At 54.6% G+C, this 25,143-nt stretch overlaps 8 protein-coding genes across 8 annotated transcripts; 4 read left to right on the forward strand and 4 right to left on the reverse strand.

Annotated features, from left to right (window-relative positions):
• Positions 1-1,356: 1,356 nt before the first annotated feature.
• Positions 1,357-2,568, reverse strand: SPBR_02912 (uncharacterized protein; the record flags this gene model as incomplete). Its single annotated transcript, XM_040761215.1, has 1 exon — positions 1,357-2,568. One exon carries the CDS (start codon positions 2,566-2,568, stop codon positions 1,357-1,359), a length of 1,212 nt encoding a protein of 403 aa, XP_040620208.1.
• A 4,286-nt stretch (positions 2,569-6,854) lies between these two features.
• Positions 6,855-9,193, reverse strand: SPBR_02414 (DNA topoisomerase III; the record flags this gene model as incomplete). The annotated part of the gene is made up of 5 exons (XM_040760717.1): positions 6,855-6,896; positions 7,012-8,348; positions 8,415-8,584; positions 8,653-9,017; positions 9,110-9,193. 5 exons carry the CDS (start codon positions 9,191-9,193, stop codon positions 6,855-6,857), a joined length of 1,998 nt encoding a protein of 665 aa, XP_040620209.1.
• A 651-nt stretch (positions 9,194-9,844) lies between these two features.
• On the forward strand, positions 9,845-11,092 carry SPBR_02885 (uncharacterized protein; the record flags this gene model as incomplete). Its single annotated transcript, XM_040761188.1, has 3 exons — positions 9,845-10,201; positions 10,262-10,326; positions 10,399-11,092. 3 exons carry the CDS (start codon positions 9,845-9,847, stop codon positions 11,090-11,092), a joined length of 1,116 nt encoding a protein of 371 aa, XP_040620210.1.
• A 1,653-nt stretch (positions 11,093-12,745) lies between these two features.
• On the forward strand, positions 12,746-13,291 carry SPBR_03288 (uncharacterized protein; the record flags this gene model as incomplete). Its single annotated transcript, XM_040761591.1, has 1 exon — positions 12,746-13,291. The coding sequence occupies one exon, from the start codon at positions 12,746-12,748 to the stop codon at positions 13,289-13,291; it is 546 nt and encodes a 181-aa protein (XP_040620211.1).
• Positions 13,292-13,861: 570 nt separating this feature from the next.
• On the reverse strand, positions 13,862-14,605 carry SPBR_03197 (uncharacterized protein; the record flags this gene model as incomplete). Its single annotated transcript, XM_040761500.1, has 4 exons — positions 13,862-14,028; positions 14,095-14,392; positions 14,448-14,481; positions 14,556-14,605. 4 exons carry the CDS (start codon positions 14,603-14,605, stop codon positions 13,862-13,864), a joined length of 549 nt encoding a protein of 182 aa, XP_040620212.1.
• Positions 14,606-15,133: 528 nt separating this feature from the next.
• SPBR_02356 (ATP-dependent DNA helicase 2 subunit 2) lies at positions 15,134-17,756 on the forward strand (the record flags this gene model as incomplete). The annotated part of the gene is made up of 6 exons (XM_040760659.1): positions 15,134-15,624; positions 15,699-15,759; positions 15,851-16,381; positions 16,454-16,845; positions 16,927-17,653; positions 17,724-17,756. The coding sequence occupies 6 exons, from the start codon at positions 15,134-15,136 to the stop codon at positions 17,754-17,756; spliced, it is 2,235 nt and encodes a 744-aa protein (XP_040620213.1).
• A 1,580-nt stretch (positions 17,757-19,336) lies between these two features.
• SPBR_03108 (uncharacterized protein) lies at positions 19,337-20,246 on the forward strand (the record flags this gene model as incomplete). The annotated part of the gene is made up of 2 exons (XM_040761411.1): positions 19,337-19,539; positions 19,604-20,246. 2 exons carry the CDS (start codon positions 19,337-19,339, stop codon positions 20,244-20,246), a joined length of 846 nt encoding a protein of 281 aa, XP_040620214.1.
• A 1,254-nt stretch (positions 20,247-21,500) lies between these two features.
• SPBR_02226 (uncharacterized protein) lies at positions 21,501-25,061 on the reverse strand (the record flags this gene model as incomplete). The annotated part of the gene is made up of 1 exon (XM_040760529.1): positions 21,501-25,061. One exon carries the CDS (start codon positions 25,059-25,061, stop codon positions 21,501-21,503), a length of 3,561 nt encoding a protein of 1,186 aa, XP_040620215.1.
• Between the last annotated feature and the right edge of the window lie 82 nt (positions 25,062-25,143).

Genomic DNA, 25,143 nt, shown 5'->3' on the forward strand with positions numbered 1-25,143 from the left:
TTTTTTTTTTTAAAAAAAAAACAAAAACAAAAACAAAACAAAAAACAAAAGAACACATGCAAATTGCAAGTCACAGCCTAGCCAAGAGAAATACAGTTTCGGGCGGCAACGGCAGTTCCATTTGTTTTTGATGCTGACGGGCCTTTCTTCCGAAAGGAGAAAGGTATAACAAGACACCAGGCAGTTGCCTTGATGCCTCCGAGCAGCTGGCGATCTGGTTTCCAAACAGGAAATATATAAAATACAGAACATCCAAGCTTTTTCCAACTTTCATGAGTCGTTTGGACAATGCCGCCGCCCAAAAATGGTTAAAAATAAACAAAAAACCCTGTCCAATGCAATAGACCTGAAGCCATAATTATCACCCTGCCCGTTAGGTGCGTTAGGGGCGTTAGTGACATTGTGAGACTCGGCCAAATATACTCCCCCAGGTCTGTATGGCAGATGCAGTTTTCTGATATTCTGCAAGAATGGCCGCAGGTTGGTATCACATCATGTGCATGGCAGTTCGATCCAATCCAATCAATAAAGCACAGTGTATCGAATCTCCCGTGTGTTGAAGTTGCTGAGGAGGTTCACCTTGTGATGTTGCGATAAGTTGATATGAAGATAGTTGATTTTTTAGAAGGGGGTATATACTGAGTTGTGTCGTGCTAGATGTGCCGGGTATGTGTACCCACACAAAAATGTCGCTGAGAATAGAACCAGTGAAGTGAAGAGAGTCTAGAAGGATACAGACCACACCGAGTCCAACAAGACCAAAAACGAAGAACCGTGAGCAGATTGGACCTGCTTTCCAAGTATGGCGTGTCAATCTAGCAAGGCTTGGGTTGCTCCAGCTGTCCTAAGAGTATGACGTGCATGCCGTATCAAAGGGGCCGACTTTCCGTAGTATCCGGAGGTTCTCACGGGAAACTCCAAAATTGCAAAGCGGGAGAATGTTCGTTTGAAGTGCGCCAGTCCTTGGATGGTTCGTTTTAGTTGTCTTTCTTCGTCTTCGTGTTGTCGTGATTGTCTGTATCCTACTTGCCAAATCTTTTGGCGAAATCCATGCATCCTTTCCCCATAACGCGTTGTTCATAAACGTTTCTCTAAGTGAGAGACCATGAAATATCCCGACACCAAAAAAAAAAGCGAAAGCCCAAAACCTATGATGAAAAAGGTTTGTGAAAAGTCACGAGTATAGGCGAGAAGTAGAGGCGGGAAGGAAAGAGATGAGGTGTCATGAGAGTGAATATGGGAGGAAAAATGTGAGAGGAAGAGAGAAAAAAAACCGTAAGAAAACTCGCCCACCAACGCGATGCCACCATTAAAAAGAAGTAAAAGAAGAAAAACGCCGTCCTATGCAATAGTATACTATACAGACCCAAGACGAAGAAGGCCTTCAATGGCCTCAAGCTCTTGTTCGTCCGAGGCACCCTGGAAGGGACTGAAGCCCGTCGCCGCCAGGGCATTTTGTACTTGGGGGCTGGTTGCCCGCGCGCTGGCACTGAAGGAGAAGTGCCTGCTGCCTGCGGTGCCAAATTTGCTGAAAGAGCCGTACGGGCGTGAAGACATGAAAACGGGACTGCCGAACCGACCCGCGGCGGCAGAGTTGGAATAGGATTCTGCACGAAGGGCAGCAGCTCCAACGGCGCCCCAATCTTCGTCGTCTGTGAGATTTTCTGGGTCGTCGTCCATCATCATGTCTTCGTCCGGGGCTTCGGAACACGACGCCGAGGCAGGGCCGTCATCGTCGTCCATGGACATTCTGTCGGCCTCGTCCTCCGCCACGTTCATGTTCCGGATGTTGTTGTTTTTAAGGTCTGGATCCCGGTAAAGGGCGCCAGACCCTTCGGTGTGTTGCCGCAGCCGGTCCACACCGAGGCCTCCTCCACTCCCACCTCCACTTCCGCCGGCGATGGGGATACCGAGTGAACCGTGGGCCGCTGGTGTCCAGGCCAGCTGCCTGGCACCACCACCAACCCGTCTGGCTCCCCAGACTCCCCAGCTCACCTTCTGGAACTCCACGTCGCCCTCCAGTCCACCCATCCCGCCGTCTGCCCCATTTCCTCGTCCTTCCAACGCCGCGACGACCAATCTCCGAGACTTTGCTGGTGGTATGAAGGAGAACCCGGGCACTGAAGCCGTAAGGTGTCCGATGATATATCGAATGGCCAGGGGGCCATGGTTCAGCAAAATCTCGGGCAGGTGAAACTTGGCCAGCATGGCCGGCGAGATCGCATCGGTCGACTCAAAAGGCGGCGACCCGTAGCCGTCCGCAGTCGTCTCTGCCGCAGCTGCCGCAGCAGCAAGGGCAGCGACGCCTCCGCGGTGGGCGGCGGCGGGTGAGCCATAATCGTCGCTGAGATCATGCAAGTCCAGGTCGGAGTCGATCGGCTCCAGCTTGGCCGCCTTCTGCAACTGGGCCTTGAGCCCGTGCGGCGGCAGCGCTGGTGATATGGAGTTGGGAGGAGTAGGAAGGGGGTGGGGATGGGTTCGAGTCACAGGGACACTCCGGGCCGCTACACCAGTGAAGGAGTCTCGGCGGGAGGTCGCTTGGATGTCGCGTTCGGTTGCAGCTGCCATGATTGCGAGTTGCTTTGCGCTTTCTCTTTTCCTTTGGAAGGCAATGGTTGATGCAAGAAGCTCTGCGTGTTCGTCGAGCGATGTGCCGACTGTGCCGTGGGCCGTGTAGTTGTGTTGGGTGTCGTGTATTGAAAACCGTTTCTAGACTGAGACGCGCGATGCGTGTTAGTCACTGATGAAACGGTGGAGGCACGTCCAGCTGATAAGACAGAGACGCGAGGGGGAAAAGGCAGAAAGACGGAACAAGAAAATAAGGGACGCCGAGTAAGAGTGCCTGATATGCAACTGCTGCAAGGCTGCGACAAGGGAGACGTCGCGACGGATGGGGGCAACTGGTGATGATATAACGCGGTGCGCGCGTCGTAGCGTTGAGTCACTCACAGGAAACGATAAAATCCGAAGCCGGGGCAAATAACACGGCGGCAGACAAGTAGCTTGCAGTGGCAAAGGTAGAGAAAATGCGTGGCGAATGGGCAGGGGAACCGATATGCGACTATCAGACTGTGACAAGGAGATGACTCTCGATGGATGAAACGTTCGATGTTGTTTGTGTTGTTCTTGATTGCTTTGGAGAGAGAAAAGAAAAGAGGAAAGGAGAGGGCAGAAGCCCAGAATAGAGGGTGCGGATATCACCAGTTAAGAAGGGGGCAACAACATCGGGCCTGTGACTGGGGCTGTGGTCCGCGCTTTCCCATTGCGAATGTTTGCGCCTGCGAGAAAGAGCGACCAAGTGTGTGTGTGTGTGTGGTACGTGCGCTGTTTGGCTGGTTTGTCTGGCGCAAGGAACACAACCTGACAACGCAGACTGGGGGGTTGACGGGCTCGTTCCAGTGCCAAAAGGCCTCGCGAAGGCGAAAAGCCAGGCGAAAAGCAATGGAAGGGCAGGGGTGTGTGGTTAAGAGCGGCCTGATGAAAGCAAAGAGACCACGACGAGAGGGGGGTGAAACCGGAAGCGGATATGACAGCCCATCGCTACATTGAGTGCAAGGCAGGAGCAAGTCTACAGATACCTAGGGAGGTCCTCTGGCTGTTAGCGAGGCACGTCTAGCTTGTGTGCATTTTGTATGACGACGCCCCTTGTGCGCTATCACTTTTGCGGTCGCTCGCTGGTCACGCACTGTAAGCTGGGATGGGTCGATAGGCACTGCTAATTCGATCTCAACAGCCGGACTCCCTGATGCCTGTAAGATTGTTCTTCCTCCCTATTTTCTAGCGCAACCACCTGGGCAAAACTTCGCTGGCGATGCGGCGCCAGTGTCTCCTCGACGAGGCTCCCAGTTCTCCACGCGCCCCCCTTCCCCAGAGTGAAGCGAGGCAAAGAAGGAACCTAAAATGGGCACCTGATAAGACTTTCGCGACGACATGGGGACTGTCATTTTCTAGTTTTCTTGGAACGACTCCTTTGCGTCCTGGTCGGTCGATTTGTACTTGGTCTTCGTTTTTTTTTTTTTTTTTTTTTTTTTTGTGCGCCACACGCCATTTGGAACGCGCGGTTTGTCAACATTGTGTGAATGCGAGGTCTGTTAAATTGGGAGTGGCTCTGTTATCTCGACGCGTTATTCGTAGTGACTTGCTAGCAACGGGACCACAAAACACGACTCCGTGTTGTTGGATAAAAAACCAGGCGCACAAAATGAAGACAGACAGAGAAATGGGAAAATTGCAACCTGAACTGGAAGAGGCAACTGTTGTCTGGGCACGCAGCAGACGTTCCTGAATTCCCTCATCTCGCTTGTCGTTAGGAGAGAGGATGGAGAGGGCAATAGCGATGGAATCCAATAAAAGGAGCAAAGTGTCTTGTTGCTGTGTCTACATTGCCTGGCCAAGGCGTGCGCAAACTTCCTCTTTTGGCTATTATTATCTGCTTATTCGCCCGGGGGTAGAGTGTGGGTCCAAAAATGCACGCACTTTCAGACGTCCAGCTTAGACAGGCTTGTGGCTTGCGACTCTGACGCGCTGCGTACTGGGGCTGGACACACGTGTCTAGCATTTTACCGGCAATGCCTCTGTTCGACTGACTCACAACGAGCAGAGCAGGACACACGGCTGTATTGTCTTCACGGTGTTCGTCACTGACGGCCTTTCCAAATACAAGCAGTGGAAAGACCTGTCTGATCCGATGTCGCCAGCTTTACGTCTCGTAAGTTACCGTGCGGCCTTCCGGCCGTAAAAATTACGGGACCAGAGCTGATACGAGCGAGCCCTGATACGGATGAGGGAGTAAAGAGTGTGCCCTATCTCATAACACGAGGGGCCACGAACCGACGCGCCCAAAATCATCAGTGAGGGGTGACGACTGTTGGGCAAGACGTGTGGGTCCTGCGCCTTCCATTGTTGTCGGGGTTGGCTGCCCTTCCTGGATGAACATACAATTGAATGATATGCGCTTATCAGGACAACACACGACGTTGTTACTGAGCCTGGCTTTCTTTTGTCCTTTGCAATTTGATCTATCCTTTTTCTGGCTATTTTACGACATGTCTTTGACACCAGCAGCCTCTCATCGTAGTATGACTCTGACCTCGGGTGTTCCTTCTTGATCCAACCGTAACCGGCGTTCCTTCCTTTGTCCCTTCCCGACCTCGCCTTTGCGCCCTCGATCTCGGGCCAATCACGTTGGGCTCGCGCCTGCTGCTCATTGGCTCCTTCCGCGGGCAGCTGACCCCGTCCGCACCACTGCAGCCACCCGGAACGCAAAGCTACACTGTCGCAAACTGTCGCTCTTTGGGCACTCACAAGACGTTTCTACACAGTAATTTCATCAGAACTGGAAGTTCGATTTCGTCACCATCTCACAGCGCGGCATCGTGCGGCGCACAACCTTTAGCTACACGCCCCTCTTTGCCCCGCCCTTCCGTAGCATGCCGCCCTGGAAACAAGAGGGGCCTAGAGCTTGGATTGCAGTTTTCGCGGCATCCCGTTCATCCAGTCTGCTTTTCCCACGTTGTGCGATGCAGCGACGAGAGCCCATCCGCGGCCTCTTGTCATTATGTCATGGCGTTTTCTTGTTGTGCCTCTTGCCTTGCCCTGTCGCGCGGGATGTGTAAGTCGGGGTTTCTTAGTGTTGTTACGAAAACGACAACTACCATTGACCTCATCCCGTGGGCGTCCTTCATGTGGTCATTTTCCTTTTGTCTTTTTTTTTCTCGAAAAAACCCATTGAGAATCGTGACATTGTGACGCACAAAACAAAACTTTCGATTTTCTCGCACAATATTTTACCCCCTTGAATAATTCCTCTTGACTTTTTACCCAGCCCGTAATCTTGGCGAGTTGTCTGGATACAGAGGTCACGACAATAGATGATTTTCCGCGAGGCGCTGGATCCCCCTGTGCCAACCAACCGACGAACCACAAGGCCTGAGCCGTCTTGCTCCCATTGCTCGTCCTTCTTTTTTCCATACATGTTTCGCCAGAACCACTTTCGTCTCTGTCCCTGGTTTGTTGTCCGTCAATCTCAACCCCGTCATTCTGATGCTTGCAATGTGCACGCCCCGTTGCAACCCGAAAGCTGCCCTCCGTCGTTTTGCCGACCGACCTCCTCCCAACGATTCCCCTCTCATGCCACTCTTGTCCCCTCTTGTCTCCTCCCACGAGTCCCACATGCATCCTGTACTGCCTGCCCCTCTTTCGCAACATGAGCTGTACATTGTAGTGTGGCACTTTTTCGGAAGTACGTTATATGCCGTGCCTCGTAATGTAGCGTCAACGTGGATACGAATTGTATCGTCGTGCAGGTTTGTTAATGGTGGATATGTTCTTTCCCTGGCCTTCGAGGCCCCTTGCTCTACCTCGCATATATATGCCATTCATGTAGGCTGCATAAACAGACGTGACATGATACAATTGTCCTCCTCTTGTACAAACTGTACCATGTTAAGACCGGTCCTCGGCGGGAGCAACATATGAAGCGATGGAGCGACGATAGGTAACCCACTGACTGCGACAAATAACAGAATTGCCGCACCGTCAATTCGATGATCGGCATCAATGGGAGGACATGCCTAATGTTTTCGACAATCAAGGTTTGCCGCCTTGAAAGGATGGACAAAAAAGGCGCAAACCTGATTGTCCGAAGAGGGACTCCAGACCAAGCAAGACATGGAAGACATTCTGCTTGGTGGCTGCATTGGTGGTCAGGTCACAGATTATACATGCTTGTGGATGCTTGTTGGACCTTCGTTTCGAAGTGACAATGAGATTTCGTAAGGCCTAAGGTAGCTTTGGTGACAGACCCTGTGGAGCCTGTACGTGTTTGTAAAATGTCACACAGCCCATGTCCCATCCTATCGAGCGGTCGTGGAGGTGCCGCCGTTGTTGAAGATGTACTGCCTACAGGACTGTATATATTTAAAATAAAATTAAGGAGCACCAAGTCGTCAGGCAACGTTTGTCTTGGAAAGCGGGAGGCAGTAAAGAGAGGGGGATAGGCCGGGGACTTACGGCTTTCAGGACGTCGAGTCGTTCCGACGACTGCTCGTATACTTGGCGGTACTGCCGCAGGCTCTCTTGCAGCACGGCGTTCCGCGTGGTGCGACCTTCGCAAATGGCCTTCATCTGCAGCTCCATCTCCTTGCGCAAAAAGGGCTTGCCCAGACTTGTCTCAAAGTTCATGCGGTCAAATCCCTGGATGAGTGCGACGCCCAGCTGCGTCGGCACAAACACTCGCTGGCCACCCCGCCCGCCGCCACGACCGCCGCGGGCACTGCCGCCGCCTCGGCCTCCACGACCGCCGCGGCCACCACGACCGCCCCGGCCGCCGCCGGATTCGTCGTCATTGTCGTCGCCACCGGCCGCGTTGTTGCTTTGCTGTCCAGACTGCTCCACAACCCGTGCATACTCGCGGTCTTGAATTTTTTGGATGTGCTCGGCCATGGTCGCGTCCGTGCCGATGCCGTTGGCGTCCATGAGAGCAATGAGGTCGGCCTCTGTCAGGTAGCCTGGTGCCGACGTCTTGCCCTGTGTCATCAAGGCCTCGGTCGGCTCGAACCGCTCGCCGACCGTGAAAGCCGGCAGCTGGGCCGTGTCGGTCCAGTTTTCGTAGGGATAGACATCCAAAAAGTTGCGCTCCAGCACGTGGACGCCCTTGGCACGGAACCGCTCGGGACCGTACGCAATCTCGACGTCGGTCGCCATGCCCTTGGCGTCGTCGGCGCAGCAGGCCAGGAACCGCCGCACAACAAGCTCGTAGAGCCGGCCTTCTTCATTGTTGAGCACGCTGGGCGCGGCGTACGTAATGGGGTGGATGGGCGGATGAGCTTTATCATCGTGAGGGCCAGCGCGCGGCCAGAGAAACTTGTTGTTGTGGAGGAGGTCTTGCGCAAACGGCCCCCAGCGCCCTGTTGCGTCCTGTGCCTGCTTCTGGACGAGTGCCTGGAGATTCATGCCTTTGTCGAAACGGTCCGTCTCGGTACGTGGGTAGCTGATGAAGCCCTTGTTGTAGAGGCCCTCGGCAATCGTCATGACCTGCTGGCCCGTCATGCGCAGGAAGCGAGTGGCCATGCTTTGAAGCGTCACGGTGGTCAGGGGCAGTGGACGCCATCGCTTGGTGGGCTTCTCCTGGACCTTGACGACCTCGGCCTTCTGAGCGGCGAGGCAGCGCTCGTACAGGATGACGGTGCAGGCACGGTCAAAGAGATGGCCGCGCGCCCACGAAAAACTGGCCGTGTACCGGCCCTTGGTGTGCTTCACGTTGATGCTCCAAAAGGGCTCGGGCACAAAATTTTTGACCCGAAAGTAGTTGTCCACGACGAAGCCCAGTGTCGGGAACTGACATGAGCCTGGATGACCGTTAGCTGTTCATTGTTGATAAATTGGCTTCGCTGAGACAACTCGTTTGATCATACCATAGCTCAGCGTTAGCTGTGACATTGGCCCGCCGAGGGTCCGCAGGTTGTTCGTCAGATACCGAGTAAAGGCATAACCAATGCGCAGGTCCAGCTCCATGCGTGCCGCCACGGCATTGATCTGCCGCTCGTCAAGCCCGACAAGATTCTGTGCCGCGCGTAGAATGTGTCTGTAAGAGTTAGTAGTTTGCATCACGTCGCCAAAATGGCTCACGCTCCCTCGGAAGGGGTCACATACGCTCGCTCAATGTTGCTGAAGTGCGCTCGCCGGACTTCGATCGACGGCTTGCCTTTGCGGGCGGCTTCCCGGATCTCGTGGCCAATGTGCTCGCCCTCAAGATCGCAATCCGTCCAGATAATCAAGACCTGACAGTATTTGGCCTGCTGCTGGATGTTGTTCGCCAAGACCTTCTTGTCGTCGGGGATGACAGTGTGCACGGGCGCCGAAAAGAGACGGTCCGGCGGCGGATACTTCCAGTCCTTGACCTCGGGGCCGAACTCCATTGTGGTCATGTGGCCCGACACGCAGGTCATGGTGACCTCGCAGTCGCCGTACGGCGGGCCAAAGTTGAACGAGAACCCATAGTTTTTGACGTACTTGGACTGGGTGTTGTGCTGGTTATTGTAAAATTTCAAATTGTAAGAGAGACGTACTTTGCGTGAGGCGCACGAAACACCCGACTTTGGCCACTTACCGTTTGGTAATGGCCCCCAGAAAGATGACCCGCTACGGCCTTTGAAATGGACGGCTTCTCGGCGACACACAGAATCTTGGTCATGGTGATCCCCAGCCCACAAAGTCTCACGACGTTTTCTTCGTCACCCAGACGCGTCTCAATGTGACATAAACCCCGGGCAACGGCGGCGCCGCCAACAGTAATTTTCAATCAGCGATAGACCATACCGCAGCTGCGAGGCTATGACGCGTGACAATGGGTGGAAGTCCCGGCCGGGGCGTTGCTTGTGTGGTTCTCGCCGTTTGATATCTGTTTCTGTGCGTGGGAAAGGGGCCATTTGGAATTGCGCAGTCGATGGGCGTGTCAATGCAACTCGCCAAACGGAGTAATTGGTATCGAGCCAAACGCCGTATAGCGGGATTGGGGGGCCTGGGGGGCAATTACAGCGGACGTGGTCGCTGGATGCGATCGCTGTATTCGTTGACGGACGTCAAAATCGGCCAAGAGGTCTCCATCGATTCCTCATGGACCCACTTTTCTGCGGACCTCGTGGTAGAGCTCCAAATATGGGGAAGGTACGAAGTACGAGTACGACATGTTAAAATGCGGGCAGGTGCGCCCGTGCCTCTGAAACGTCATTCAATTCTGGGAGCATATCTCGACTCATTTCACACACTACTCCATCTAACAGCACCGGACACAATCCAGGGAAGTCGGTTTCCCTTGTCATAGCTCTACCTTCCCTCTACCACCATGGCCCTCCCGATTGTGCGCTCTCTTGAAGCGTGCGCCGACTACACCAGCACGGTCGAGCCCTTCCTCAAACAGCTCTACAGCTTGCCCGACGACTTCGTCACAGCCTTGTCTTCGGGCAGCGTGGCACGGCTGTACGTGGAAACGAACCCGCTGGTGTCTGGTTTTGCCATATCCCTGGCCCTGGGGTTCGTGTTCCTCGTGGTGTCGGAGATCAACCGCAACTACTCGCAGGTCGATCGTTGCTGGAGCTTGCTGCCGACGGTGTACATTGCACACTTCAACCTGTGGTCACGGCTGGCCGGTGCACACAGCGGACGTTTGGACGCGGCACTGCTTTTTAGTGCCATCTGGAGTGTGCGTGCAATTTGAGTCTATTGTTGTTGTTCTTTTTTTCCCTCGTGCTAACCATCTCAGATTCGGCTGACTTACAACTATGCGCGCAAAGGAGGTTATGACGTTGGCTCCGAGGACTACCGCTGGTGAGATAGATATCCTCTCCAGAATAGCAGATGATGGGACCTGTGCTGACCCCTGCCGTCCACCTCCCCCAGGGAGATTGTCAAGAACGCCGTCCCCAAATGGCTGTTCCACATCTTCAACTTGACCTTTATTGCCTTCTTCCAGAGCGTCCTGCTCTTCGCTATTGCCGCACCGGCCTACACGCTGTTGCTGACGGGCACCATCGAGCGCGACCTGACCTTTGCTGACGCAGCATTCGCCGCTGTCGAGATTTGCATCGTCGCTTTCGAGTACGTCGCCGACCAGCAGCAGTGGGACTACCAGACCGCCAAGTACAAGTACCGGGCCTCCGACAAGGTGCCCGCCGGCTTTGATAAATCTACCCTGGACCGTGGCTTCCTTGCCGAGGGCCTGTGGGCGTACAGCCGGCACCCCAACTTTGCGGCCGAGCAGTCCGTCTGGATCGTGCTCTACCAGTGGAGCTGCTATGCGACTGGCACGCTGTACAGTTGGGCGGGCATTGGCGCGCTGGTGCTGGTGCTGCTATTCCAAGGCTCGACCGCGCTGACGGAGCGTATTACGAGCGGCAAGTACCCGGGCTACAGGGAGTACCAAAAGCAGGTGGGCATGTTTGTGCCCACGAGCGTTGTAGGCTTCAAGACGCCTGCCGCCAAGGTGTTGCGCACGAGCGAGCTGGCCAAGAAGCAGGCCGAGAAGGAGGCCGAGAAGGAGGCCACGGCCAGTGGCAGCTACAGCTATAACACGCGCTCTGCCGCTAAGAGATGATCTACGCAGGGGAGCCGAAAAGCCAAACGGGTTTCACGTGGAGAATATTGGTATCATTGCCGGCACGCGCGAGAGGCGTTAGGATACCTTGCTTTAACCCCGTGAAAACCCGGGGACGGAGCTATGGAGAATCGACGGCGCATATGCGAGCCTGTGCCTACGATACCTCCCGGGCCAACTGTACTAATATTGCCCAAAATACCTTGTTTAGCCAAGGCCACACAGAGGACGACGCGGGCAGTACGTTCAGACGATCCAATACACGACTTTCTTATTTTGCACTTGGCTGCCACGAAGCTTCTACGACCATCGTCATAATTCCAGCGTCATACTATGCTTGTGGAGAGAAAACGTGAGAAAACGTGGCTAAAAAAGTTGCTGACGGCATCCCATCAGGCCCGTACGTGCGTCGTCGGCGATGGCGGCCGACTTACGGGCACAGTTTTTGCTGACTGATGTGTCCCGGAGGCATCGCGACAAAGTACCCCCGACCTTGAATTGGGTAGAATATGGCAGAAGGTGGAGGGCCGAGATACTTGCCGAGTTGGCGTCGAGCACAGTACCGCGCTAACTGGTCGCGCCTGCGTCGTGATGGAGGTATGTCACTTGCCGCGACCTTTGTGCATTCGCACGGAGTAGTGTCCCGGAGGTGACATTGGCGCCCGAACAGCCGCACTAGCGTCGTTTTCGCTCACCTTGTCGAAGGTGTCGCCACTCGCCATTGGAAATTTTGTGTACATTGTTCGCCTGCGCCAAAAGTCTAGTTGAAGTCAATGGACCGTGTCCGAAAAGAAAGAACACAAAGGCACCAGAGTAATGGTGGTGAGGATGAACCAATTCCAGGGAGGGAAAGAGCGACGGACTGGGAACGCACGAGGACGCTGTTGCTTCTTCTACATACCGGCCGAACAGGAAAGAGCGGCCGGACTTTCGTTTGCGGTATCAGTTTCGCTAGACCCTTATTTTATTTTGCCCCGTTCACGGATACGTTTCCCCTTATGTCATCGCTCCTTTTGACTCGGCACTGTGCTCGTGATGAATACCCTGAGACCGCCCACTCCCCGTGTGGCCGTCTTTCCAGCCGTGCACCTGTACCGCTTCAGGAACAGCCGCCTGGCGCCCGCCCGGCTCGTTGGCGGCACACCTCCACAAAACGTGAAATTTCGTTCATTTTGTGGGCTTTCGCCTCTCTATTCGCACGATTTGTTTTCGTTTTTGTTCTCTTTGGAAGTGACACGAGATTTCCACGCGCTTTCACCTACAAACTTTTCATATCCGTTACGACTCATGTTTTGGTGCATTTGTCATTGCAAAGAACTTTGTCTTGACGATATTCGGACCAATAACCCGAAACAGCGAGAGTTCGACCTAGACTATCTTTGCCATGTGTTTTTCTCGCCTAGCACCAGCTCCTATTAGTGTGAGATAAAAATACTGTTCATTTCCGCCGATATATTAACGTTCCCCTCGACAGATTCTCTCCTTTTTCTTTTCCTTCCTTTCTTCTTCTGTTTCTTATCTGCTATTCTATTCTCTGTCTTCGACGATTTCCTTCTTCTCTCATCCACGACCGCCGTCACAATTCTTCGTCAGATACAAGATTTATCAGCCATCATACGCACTCCACTTATTATGAGCACGACATTGTACAATATGCCGGACGGTGCGGCCACCGTGCCCGCCGACAACACCACCAACGACGGCAATGACTTGACGGCGCCGTCCATGTCCGCCTCGTCGTCGAGAGCATCAAATGTCGACGACATGTGGTCGGCTGATCCGTCCCGCCGCGGCTCTGATGCGTCCAGCACGACATCCATGAGCACCTCCGACCTTCCATCTCTCTTGTCGTCCGAAAAGCTCAAGGCATCCCTGGCTGCTGGCGGTGTACCTATGGCCGTTTCGGCCTCGGAGAGCAGCTGTAACCGGAACCAGAACACCCCGGCACCGGCACCGACCCGGAGACTGAAGTTCAACGGCGACCCGCTCGAGCGCAGCTTCCCCAAGCCCGAGGGAGACATTGACGTCGGCGCCGCCCTGGCCCGTGAACCGCTGAAGTGGTCTCTGGGCCACTGGAAAAAGAACGCCCGGGATGTAGCCCAGACGACGACGTCTGCGGCTGTGTCCAAGAAGCGCTTCGACGACATCAAGGATGAGCTTCGCCGTGCCCAGCTGGACATGGCCAAGACGACTCGCTGAACGGACGGGTTGAGAAAGGAGAATAAGGACTGTCTGCCGAAATGCACAGAACTTCTCTCTGGACGTACCTGAAACCTCAAAACCTAAACACCTCAAGGGGCTGCCTCCCTCAGAGGCCCTACGCCATGACATATCCTGCCGTCGTTTCTCCCATGGTCTTTGCTTGCCAATGCATCACTAGACTCTTATGGATGAAGAATGGATGCACTGTTGGATATTCTTGTGCAGCGGACACGACCGCCACACGGCTTTTCAGTGGCCGCAAACCTAATTGACGTCAAGATGTGCTGAGTCTTAAGAAACCCGCCGTCTTATGACGTCCACAACGATTACACGAACGTCACTTTTTATACCCATTGCGATTAAAAGCAAAACTCCAGTGAAGGAATACGATAGAAATTAATTTAAAAAAAAGTACATATTAATATAAATGACAAAACAGACAACAAACACGAGGAATGTGAAAATAAAGCTATGCCGATGCTAGAATAGTCAAATGAACTTGCTCCTCTTACGGTCCTCCCGACTGCTCAAGCTCCTTCCAACCTTTACACAAAACGGCTCGCCAATTTACACAATGCGCCCGGACAGGGCCACACCATAGACGACGGCCATGATGAACGATGTCAGGTTCAACAACGTCGAGATGCCGTGCAGCTTGCCAAACTTCTTGTTGAGGGCCAGCATCTCTTGCGAGTGTGGAGCCGAGTCGTAGCTTTTCTTGCCATCTTTTCGTTCTGCAGTGGGTTAGCAGGAGGCCATGCCCACAAATTCATTACATCTGCTTGCCGTACAATACTCACCCTGGCTATATCTCTCGGCCATGACCTTTGTGGTAGCTGGCAGGAGCACCAGCAAATTCACAAGGCCGGTCGCACAAATGGTGGCAATGGGTACGAGGAAACCCCAGCGGTTGCTGGTCTGGAGCAGCCCCGTGATGCCCGCAGAGTCGTGATTGGGACCGCCGCCAGGGTACGTGATGGCGAGAACCAGCGGCACGGCCGACTGGATGCCAAAGTAGATTGGGAACAGCCTGGCCTGCAAGGCGGAAAACTGAGGCCGGGGCAGAGTCTTGAACTGGACGACGCCATTGACGAATGACTGGAGGCTGTTAGCAAGTGGCTTGCCAGATACACCCAAGAGATGCATCTCTTACATGGAAAAAGGTCGTCCCCAACAACGTGCCATAACTAACCGGCAAGGGTCAGCACATTTGCTTTGTCAAGGATCAAAACTCAAAGCCAGGATAGGGGATATGTCTCACGAGAGCACGTGGTAGGGCGCAGGCTTGAGCAAGATGGATGTCTCCGGCATCGTGATGTCCAATTGCTCACTCTACATAGGTGCAAGTCAAGGTGAATTGTGTTGCTGGTTCAAAAAGTGTCGTCAGAATGTGATGCGTGTGAAGTTTCAAAGCCGTCATCGATGATTAGGAGCCACGACGGGGCAGGCGGGGCCTGGAAAGCCACTCCAGCTTAGCGGTTCATTGCTCAGTATGGGGCAGAAGTCAAGGTCTTAATAGCTGTGGCCCACCGAGTCTCTGCTGCGAGATAGTCACGTGCTTTCGCGACTTGGTGAAATGCAGAATTGGAGGGGAGCTGGGGTGCTTCTTGCCGTCTCATTGGGCGATGCTGGCGCGCCCCACACCCGTGGCTGCCTGTTTAACACATTCGATCCACCTCCAATTGAACGTCATTTTAACGTTTCGTTCAAGCTCTCCCATATATGAGGAGCTGCCTGCCGCCGTTGACCTCGACCCGACAGACTTGACCGGATCGTTGAGACTTGGCAAGATGTTCAGAGATTCTTCCAATCGCTAAATCGACACAAAACAATACCACAATGGCAGACAAGGAAGCTACCGTGTACATTGTCGACCTCGGCAGCACGATGGGCGAGACCCGTGGTGGCCGTAGCGAGTCGAATCTGTACTGGGCCATGCGTTACGTCTGGGACAAGGTCTGCACCACGGTGGCTGCGTCCCGCAAAACGTGGAAGGTTGGCGTCCTTGGTCTGCGCACCGACGAGACCCGCAACTCGCTACAGGACGACGACGGCTACGACAACATTGCTGTACTGCAGGAGGTCGATGCTATGAGCTTGTCCAACTTGCGCACGTTGGGCCCCAAGATCAAGGCCAGCAGAACGAGAGACGGTGACGCCGTCTCGGCCATTATTGTGGCCGTAGAGATGATTAGTGCAGCGGCACCTGCGCGGCTCAAGTTCAACCGCAAGATTGTGCTTGTGACGGACGGCCGCGGAGGCATTGACGGCGACGATTTTGACGACCTCGCCCACCGCATCAACGAGCTGGGTATCCAGCTTGTCATCATGTAAGCCATCTTGCCCGCAATGCGACGCTAGACAAATCAAACACCTTGCAAGGTAATTCGTCTAACACTGACAGCGGTGTCGACTTCGATGACGCAGAGTATGGCTTCAAGGAGGAAAACAAGTCGAAAACAAAGGTGCGTCAAGAGCAACTATGGCCTTGAAAGCGACGCTAGATTTAGACGTTCCGCGCCGTGCCTTGACAATGGCTAACGCATGGTGGAACAGGCGGCAAACGAGATATTGTTACGCACACTGGCGGAAAAGTGCAACAATGGCGTCTTTGGCACCCTGGCCGAGGCAATTGACGAGATTCAGAAGCCCAGTGTCAAGGCCACCCGGCCGTACAAGACATACGACGGGCCGTTGACACTGGGCGACCCGAAGACGTTCGACAGCGCCCTGAGCGTGAACATTGAGCGGTACTTTTTGACAAAGGTTGCACACCCGCCCTCGGCGACCACCGTTGTTGTACGGGATGAGTCAGCAGAAGGCGGGACACAGTCGACACGCACGCTGGACGAAATGGAGGGCGTCGAAATGGGCAATGTCGACTTTGCAGCTGTCCGAAACGAGCGCGTCTACACTGTGGACGACCAGACGAGGCTTGGCGGCAAGCGCGAGGTCAAGTTTGAGGACCTGGAAAAGGGGTATGAATACGGCAGGACGGCTGTGCACATAGGCGAGCTGGACCGCAACATTACGCAGCTCGAGACGGAAAAGGACTTTTCCATCGTTGGGTTCATCACACGCATCAATGTAAGCAAACAACCTGAAGAGGAGAGGAGAGGAAGGGGTTGAGACGGAGAGCAATCACAACTGACACGACAGGCCGAGCCATACTTGAACATGGGCGAGAGCTGCATCATTCTGCCGCGCCGATTCAGCGAGGCTGACGAGCTTGCCTATTCGGCGCTCGTCCACGCCATGGTCGACACGGAAACATGTGCGGTTGCGCGGTTTGTCGCCAAGGACATGAAAGAACCTCAGATGCTGCTCCTCCTCCCCACTGCCACCAAGGACCATGTCTGCCTCTACGATGTCCCGCTGCCCTTTGCGGAAGACGTGCGCTCGTACCCGTTCCCACCCTTGGATCGGGTCATCACAGCGACCGGTGCCGTTCTGAAAAAGCATCGACTCCTGCCCACGGATGACCTCAACCAGGCAATGAGCGATTACGTGGATGCCATGGACATCTCCATGTTTGGTACCGACGAGGACGGGTATGTATTGGAAGCCGCTGATTTTGTCCCTTGATTTCAATGGCCTCTCATTTTCTAACCGTGCGTGTTCCAAAACCATAGGCAACCTGCCGAGTATGCTGACCTGGACGACAACTACTCGCCCATCATCTACCGCGTTAGCAAGGCTGTCAGCTTCCGCGCAGTCCACCCCAACGAGCCCTACATTCAACAGGACAACGAGTTCGTCACGCGTTTTGACCACCCGCCAAAAGAGCTTGTCAGCAACGCCCGGCCCCAAATCGAGGCTCTGATTCGTGCCGCGGATGTCAAGAAGGTGCCGGCCAAAGCCAAGGGCCGCGCAGGACGGGACGCCAGAAACAACAAGCCAATCTCCGGTTTGGACATTGACGCGCTGTTGGGCGGCGGCGGCGGCGGCAGCGGCGGTCCTACCATCAAGAAGGAGGGCGATGAGCTGCGAAAGATTTCGCCCGACAACGCCATCCCCGAATACAAGCAGGCCCTGGCGAGCACAGTCAGCGTCAAGCAGATTGAGGGGTTCACCGAACAGATGGGCCAGATTGTGGAGGCGCTCATTGCCAGCAGCACCGGCGAGATCCACTACGCCCGTGCTGCCGAGAACATGCGGGTCATGCGGGACGAGCTGCTCAGTTTTGAGGAACCAGCCATCTACAACACGTTCTTGACCAACCTCAAAGACAAGCTGGTCGCAGAGAAGCTGGGCGGGCCGCGGCTCGACATGTGGTGGATGATCCGGACATCGGGGCTGGGCCTGATCACAGTGAAAGAGTCGGAGGTCTCGACAGTAACGGACGAGGAAGCACAAGAGGTAAGCGCTTGGGGTGCGTTTTGTTGTCACTAATTTGACTTGAGCCTAACTGCTAACTCTCTTTTCACAGTTTATTCGGCGCCTAGCACCAAAGAAGGAGTGAGCTCTGGCTTAGCCAAAAAATACTGAAGAAGTGACAGTACTCGGAGGCCTGTATGCAAATGTACTAGTCGCTGCAAAATGTAATGTTTTGTGATTTCAATTGAAACCTACATTTGTCTTGAGATCCGTGTCAGACAGGTGTGGCTTTGTGCGCTCCCCACTGCTTGCGGGACGCTGCGAATCCACTTCAATCCTTCTTCCTACAGCCTGCACTCTGTTGGACGAATGGAGGATCGGGGCGACAACCTTGCCGGCCGACGTCAAATGGATCCGGAACGCAGTCAATCTTTCGGATACGGTCCCGATCCGATGGACACAGTTTGCAGAGGTTGGAACGAGCCGGGACGCGTTTGGTTGGGGATTTCTTGGTTTTATTTTAGGGTTACCCCAATTCACACAGAACGGCAGAGGTAAACGGCAAGAAAGGGCAACACTTTCTGCCAACGTCCTTCTAAGCGAAACGAACCAGTCTGGTAGCGGCTTTTGTCGATGTCTTGTTGGTCTGATCAAAGTTGGCTTTTCGTTTAGCTCACCCTCGGCTGTCGTTCACCTTTCTCGTTTCTTATTCTCCTGGTATGGTTCTCCTTTTCAATTCTTCTTCGGAAAGGCGACCTTCCGACCAACCCAGCAGCAGGCGCTCACTTTCGCTTCCCTTGCATGAACGGTGTTTGTAGATCGCAGTTGTGGAATGTACGCCGTAATTGCCATCACCCGTTTTGTGCAATAAAAGAGATCACCTCGTCCCGGATTATCTGTGTGTTTCTGTTGTTATGCAAGTACCGGCGTAAATGCCGAGTTGATTTCTGCTTCTTTCGCGATGAACCGTTGTGATGATTGCAACTGGACGAAATACGGCCTTGATTTTGATGTGTCTGGACAACGATCTACAGTCTGGATCGGGTTGCTCATGGCCCCAGAGGCTCCTCCGCAGCAGTTCTCCCACACGATGGCCGTTTTTGCGATCCGGCTGTCCGGGGTGGATTCTCCGCACTCCTTTCCGCCGCTGTACTGTGGACCGTTCGTGTTGTTAGTCGTCCGCAATGTACTTCGGTCGTGGAGAAGCGGGCAGATGGGCCAATGAAAGACGAGACAAATGCTCTGGACAGCAAGTTGTTATCTGTTTTGCTATCAGAGCTATGGGTACACCAACGATACGCAGATCAAGGCTGGGTTCAGTCCGGGGTAGCCTTTCCCCTCTACTCCATTCTCATTAAGTATCCACAGGCAAAGGAAACGAGATATGGGGGAAGGGGCAGGGAACATGACTAGAGTAAGCTAGGTTGTCCCTATGAAATTCACAATGTGGACGAGCAACACAGGAAAGACAAGTGACACTGGACAGTAAATCAACTGGATCAAATTGATATTGCCAACAAGTAACGATGTGAATGGTATAAAAGGAGTCCGTATCCGGGGTGGGTGGCTGCAATGGCATCGCGTATCTTTCGACTCATCCATCTCCGGCTTTGTCCTCGTCATCTTGTTCGTCCAGCCGTCTGATTGCTCCTCCTGTTTCCTCCTTATCCCCTCTCTCCTCCTTTTCTTGTCCTTCCTTACGTCACCACCGACAAAGATATCACCATGTCCAACTCTACCGAGTTTGAGACCTTCCAAGCCAACGGGTGCGTGCCCGATGTCGAAAAGAACCATATGGAGGCCCTCCGGGAGATTGCGACAAACCGCAGCGTCGTCATGAGCGCCGAGCAGTTTGAGAAGCTCTATCTCTCGCCGCACAACAAGGTCAAGGGCGAGCTGCGCCAGACCTACGGCAACCCGACGCCCATGTATGTTGGTGTACAACGACGCCCTCCGCTCAACAAATTATGTACCGTTGCTAACATGGTCCAGGGCCCTCATTGGCTTCCTTCTCTGTCTCCAGCCGCTGTCTTGCACCTTCATGGGCTGGCGTGGGGCCAGCAACTTTGCGGCGTCCATCATCCCCGCCTACTTCTTCCTCGGCGGTCTGCTCATGTTTGTCAGCGGCCTCCTCGAGTGGGTGCTCGGCAACTCGTTTTCCTCCATCGTCTTCTCCAGCGTCGGCTGCTTCTGGTTCACGTTTGGCGGCATCCTCTGCCCCAGCTTTGGCACCTATGGCTTCTACGCAAAGGACGGTGAGCCGCTGCAGTCGGGCCTGGCCGACCCTGGCTTCAACGCCAGCCTCGGCTTCTTCCTCGCGTCCTTTGGCCTCTACGCCCTCATTCTGCTCGTGTGCTCCCTGCGCACCAACGCTGTCTTTGTCCTCATCTTCCTGACGCTCGTCCCGGCCTTCTCCTGTCTCGGTGCCGCCTTCTGGTACATGGCCGAGGACATTTCTGGCACGACTGCGACCGTAACGACGCTGTTCCAGGCGGGTGGTGCCATCCTCTTTGTTACCTGTGCATGTGGATGGTACATTCTGCTTGCCATCATGCTTGCCATTGTCGACTTCCCCTTGCAGCTGCCGGTGGGCGACCTGTCCACAGTCATCAAGGGCCGCTCCGAGCGTGTTTAGGGCAGACTAGGGAGCTTAATGGTGTGCTGGCTTGAGATGTACATGGGCCGCACATTGGTGAATGACAAGTGAAGAGAGCGGATGATATGCCAGACCGAAAGATGTTTAAAGATTGGGAGGTGTGACTGGGAGATGCAACAAACTAAATTCCGGGAACGGACAAGAAACAAGTGCGGGCTGTAGTTTCTACAAGCGTACGAAAACAAACAATCTAATAAACCTCCACCAAATTGACCCTTCACTATTCGTTGACAGTGAAAAATGCATAGTTCATTCGACTCAGCCTACGAGGTCGCATAGTGTATTGCGTGAGATGGATTTTGTTACGCCCTTCGCGGTGATGGGTGTTTTCCTATTGTATTTTGCTCGACTGTTTTATTTCCGTCGGAGACTTGCCCAATCTCATGCGCAACGGGAAGTTATCATTGTGGCTCAACGTGCAGAATCCCAACTCTCCACACTTCTCTACAGCTCTTGCAAGGCCCGGTCTGGTCTGATGTGCTCTTGTCTCTTATTCCTCCACAATTCACGTACTGCAGTCAAGATTAATATTGTGACAAATCGCTGTGATATATTCTGGCCCAAGCGCATCATAAATAATACCTTTGAGTATTAAAGGAGTGTAGTGCAATACTCTGGCTTTAAAATAAAACTAGAATGACGACTTCTGCCCGGGTGGTGGTCTACACGGCACCTGCTCAGCCTTGTACCCTCACCTCGGATTATTCTGTTTGTTTCTGCTGTTGTGGAAGTACCGACATAAATGGTGAGCTGATGTCTGCTTCTTTTGTGATGTTTCTTTGCGATGATCGCAAGTGGACGAAATACGGCCTTGATTTTGATGTGTCTGGACAACTATCTGCAGTCCGGATCGGGTTGCTCATGGCCCAGAGGATCCTCCGCAACAGTTCCCTCACACGACGGCTGTTCTTGCATTCCGCTAAGTTATACATATGGTTAGCTTTTATTTATTTTAAGTTATGTGCGGTATTCCGTTGTTGATAGTTAGGTAAGGTATCCTACCCCGTTTTTATATGCTTGTCTTTACCTCTTAGTTCTTCGTACATGTTACTGCCTATGACGAGTACGGAAAAATAAAGATGTAAACACACTTTATCGTGGCTTGCCTTAACGGTACACTTATGCACGCACCGCATTGTCTGGTAGACGCAGCTCTCTGTTTAATGATATGCTTTCCATCAACCGCTATCAATTTAACTCCGGCCACAGTCAGATGCCTCCACCACCGTCAACTTATGGCCAATAGGGCTGCCAGTTTCGATCAAACGCAAGCCATCTCGGCTGGTAGCGCCCGCGCGGTGAGTCCAGCCTCCGGGACACGGTCGGCCACAACGAGTTGAGACTACCAACGTCACCATTGTCCGCCATGGGGCTAAAGACGCCCAGAGCAAAGAGATTTATTGCCCACGTGTTGAGGAGGGTGGCATAGGTTCCAGTGCGACGTCCGTAGTTTTCGTCCTCTGCGAGTAATTGACGTATTCGGTCGATGTTATTACGGCCCAAGTACCAGCGGTTCAGCTGGGGTCCACCTTGGATATTACAAGTGAGGATCACAGTACGGGAGTTGAGCATTTCGGCGCCTCCGGTACGTCGAAATTGGACGCGGTCATCTGGAACGATGGTGTCGTAGCCTATCGCATAGTTGCCAAAGACTTGGCCGTGATACATGTTGACAACAGATACGCCGGGATACCAGTTTTGGAAGCCGTCGCCAGGCACAGGCCGCAACGTCCTGCCGTCGATAGGAATATGCAGGTGGAAAATAATGTAATTGTCAGGGTTGCCGGTGGCTGTGTGAGTGTTATCTCGGAGCATATCCGGCAGGAACGGAGCCGGCGGGTCCTCTTCTGCCGGAGCCAGTGCTTCGACTGCCGTGTATGCAATCTCCAAGATGATTTCTTCATTGTTGTGGAGGTTAATCCAGCGTAGGTAATAGATGCCTAGTACCCCGTTGTTGATTGCGTTGAGCACACCGACTACAGTCGGGCGATTGCCGGTGCGGTCACGGTTATCGGCGCCACTGAGCTGGATCTTGCGGGAAATCAGCTGCGCCAGCGATGACGTGTTTGCGAGGGCTGTATCGGCGTCTACATTAACGTCCGGGTTGACCTCCCCCTCCTCGACGGGCGTGGGGTCCTCGAAGCCGGTGAGACCCGGATACTCGCAAAAGGCGGCCTCAGCGGTCTCAGAGCTCTGGATCAAGTCCTTCTCAGCTGCAAACGGATCGCATAGGTATTCGCTGATCAGCGCTAATGGGTCCTTCATAATCTGGCCGTCGTCGAAAGGCATTACATCCACGCGCAACTGGTTGTAGCCGACGCCCGTCTGTGACTGAAATTCGTTCCAAGCATCGGCGACCACTTCGGAGGGACTGGGCGACGAGATCTCGGCCGACATGATCTCTGTGATACAGTCGTATTGGTAGTACAAGTTGACGCCGATGTTTCCGCGCCGCGAAATAGTGCCGTAGAGTTTCTCGTCAATGCTTGATGCCCACAGTGCCGGACACGTCGGGTCGAGAAAGAAACCCTGTAGACACGCGCGAAGAATGTCTGCCGTCTTGGTTTCCAGATCCGTGCCTGCAAGTACGGCCAAGTCGGCGTTGGCGCCCCCCACCGTTGTCAGTCCCAGTTGGAGCCCGAGATTACCGATACTGCCGAGGCCACCGACGACCGCAATCGAAGGGCCTTTGCAACAGTAGGCCTCGTTGCCGAGCGCACACAGGCCCTGCTGCCGCGCCAGAAGAAGCTCACCACTGGGGCAGCTGTCCTCGCACACGGCAGATGCCCCAATGGCGTTGGACGCCTTGGTGTTCCAGGCGCACTCGGTAAACTGGTTGGGCGCTGCGCTCGCGGTGCAGCAGTAGCTCATGGCGCCGACCCAGCAAGAACCCGCGCCGCCCTGGCCGCTGGTCGACGAGACCACGTGGTTGGGGTGGCTGCTGGGACACACCGCCACGGACCCGGGGCTCGAACAGAGCGGTGGGGCACCAAACCATGCACACGCGCCGTACGGCGCCATGCTGCTGCTTTCCACCGGGCAGCACGCCGACTGGTAGCCCACGGCACATCCCTTTGACTGCGCGCCCACTTCGGCCTCGCCCGCCGCGCAGCCAGGGTTACAAACGCCACTGTCCTGGAAACCGCGCAGCGCACAGACCGGCAGCGGCGCCGTCTTGGGACAGCAGAACGTGTGCACGCTGCCGCCGAAACAACCCGTGCCATCTGTGAGGCTGCCGCCGAGCGGGTCTGTGCTTAACGGCACCTCGGCAAACCCGGTCGGACAGCCCGCGCCGCAGTTGGACCACTGACACGTGTCCACCTGGCTAAAGCCGTTTGTGACGACAGCAGTCACATTCGTGGCCGGGTCGATGAAGACTGTACGGCCCAGTGCACCGGCCAGTTGCTTTGCATAGGTGCCTCGAATGTCGTCGTGGCTAATGGCCCACACCATGACGCCACCTAGGCAAACGGACTTGGCATAGTCGCCTTTAATCTTCCACGTGTCGGCGTCGTCAAACGACACCCACTGGTTGGCACCCCAGGAAATGGTCTTGACGGCGGCGTCCGCGTACAGCGTCGGGGCCAGGCCGTTGGCGGCAATGATACTCTCAATCTCGCTGTTCAGCAAGATGCCCGTCTGTTCGCTACACTGCCCGGGATCTCCACCCGAGAGATAGGGACAGCCGGGCGCTGTGCAGGCCGCGCTGGCCACCGTCGTACTGCGGCCGTACATAGCGAGGCCTAGATTAATCTTGGCCGGGTCGACGTTGTTACGCCACAGCAGATCAAACGAGCCGCGGATCTCGGTGAGGTTCGTGTGTGCGTTAAGAAACGCGCCCGTCCACTGGTTGCCAATGTCCCACGTGCCGTGCAGGTCGTACTCCAAAACGTTGAACCAGTCCACCCACGGCTGCAGCCTCGGCAGGTCAAAGTGCTGCAGATACCAGTAACTTGACGGCAGCGTCACCGACAGGCCAAAGCCGTACGCGTCGAGTGTGCCACGTAGCCTTTGCAGAAAGACCGGGAAGTTGGTAAAGTCTTCGCCGCGCCCGTTGCGGTCAGGCGCCTCTGGGTACTCCCAGTCAATGTCGACACCCGTAAAGCCCCACGTCTGCATAAACTGGAGGAGAGACGCGAAAAAGGCCTCTTGGTTGGTAGCACTGGCCGCTAGATCAGAGAACGTGGTCCGCGTCGGCTGGTCATCATCGTTGAACGTCCAGCCGCCAATGGAAATCCACGTCTGTAGGCCGAGATCGCGCGTCTTTATTGCTTGTAGACGTTGGTACAGGTCGCTGTCGGTGTTTGCCGCAGGAACCACGGTAAACGTTGCCGGGTCGATGCTGGCAAAGGCAAAGTTCACGTGCGTGTAAATGCCCTGTGGGATCTGTTCTGGGTGTATGCCGTTGCATGGCCGCTCTGTCGTCGCCCAAGCCTCGTAGTAACCAACTACCCGTCCGATACCTGTACTGGTCACATCGCAGGTTGGTGCTGCGACCGTTGATGTGCCACAGAACTCGGGCGTGGTGCCGCAGAATCCATATGCACTGCAGCACACGTTGAGCGGGCACGCCGTTGCGTTGGCGTAAGTCAGCCCCCAGCCGCCCGGATCGCACTCGGACTTGGCGCCACAGCTCGACACGCAGTTCGCGGCCGCACAGTAGTCAGGACCCAAGCCGCAGTTGCCATACTTGGAGCAGCACCCAATGGCACAGGGCTGCGTGGCGCTACACTCTGCTGCCACGACCGAAGCCGCCAGAGAGGCAAGCACGGTCAGGGTGGCGAGCACGTGCATGAGAAGGTAAATAGATGCTGTGATGGTATAGATCTTTTCGTATTTTCTTGGTTTGTGTCAACTGCGAAAAATTTGGCGAACA

The sequence above is a fragment of the Sporothrix brasiliensis genome, assembly GCF_000820605.1.
Source record: "Sporothrix brasiliensis 5110 chromosome Unknown Cont17, whole genome shotgun sequence".
NCBI classification, from domain to species: domain Eukaryota; kingdom Fungi; phylum Ascomycota; class Sordariomycetes; order Ophiostomatales; family Ophiostomataceae; genus Sporothrix; species Sporothrix brasiliensis.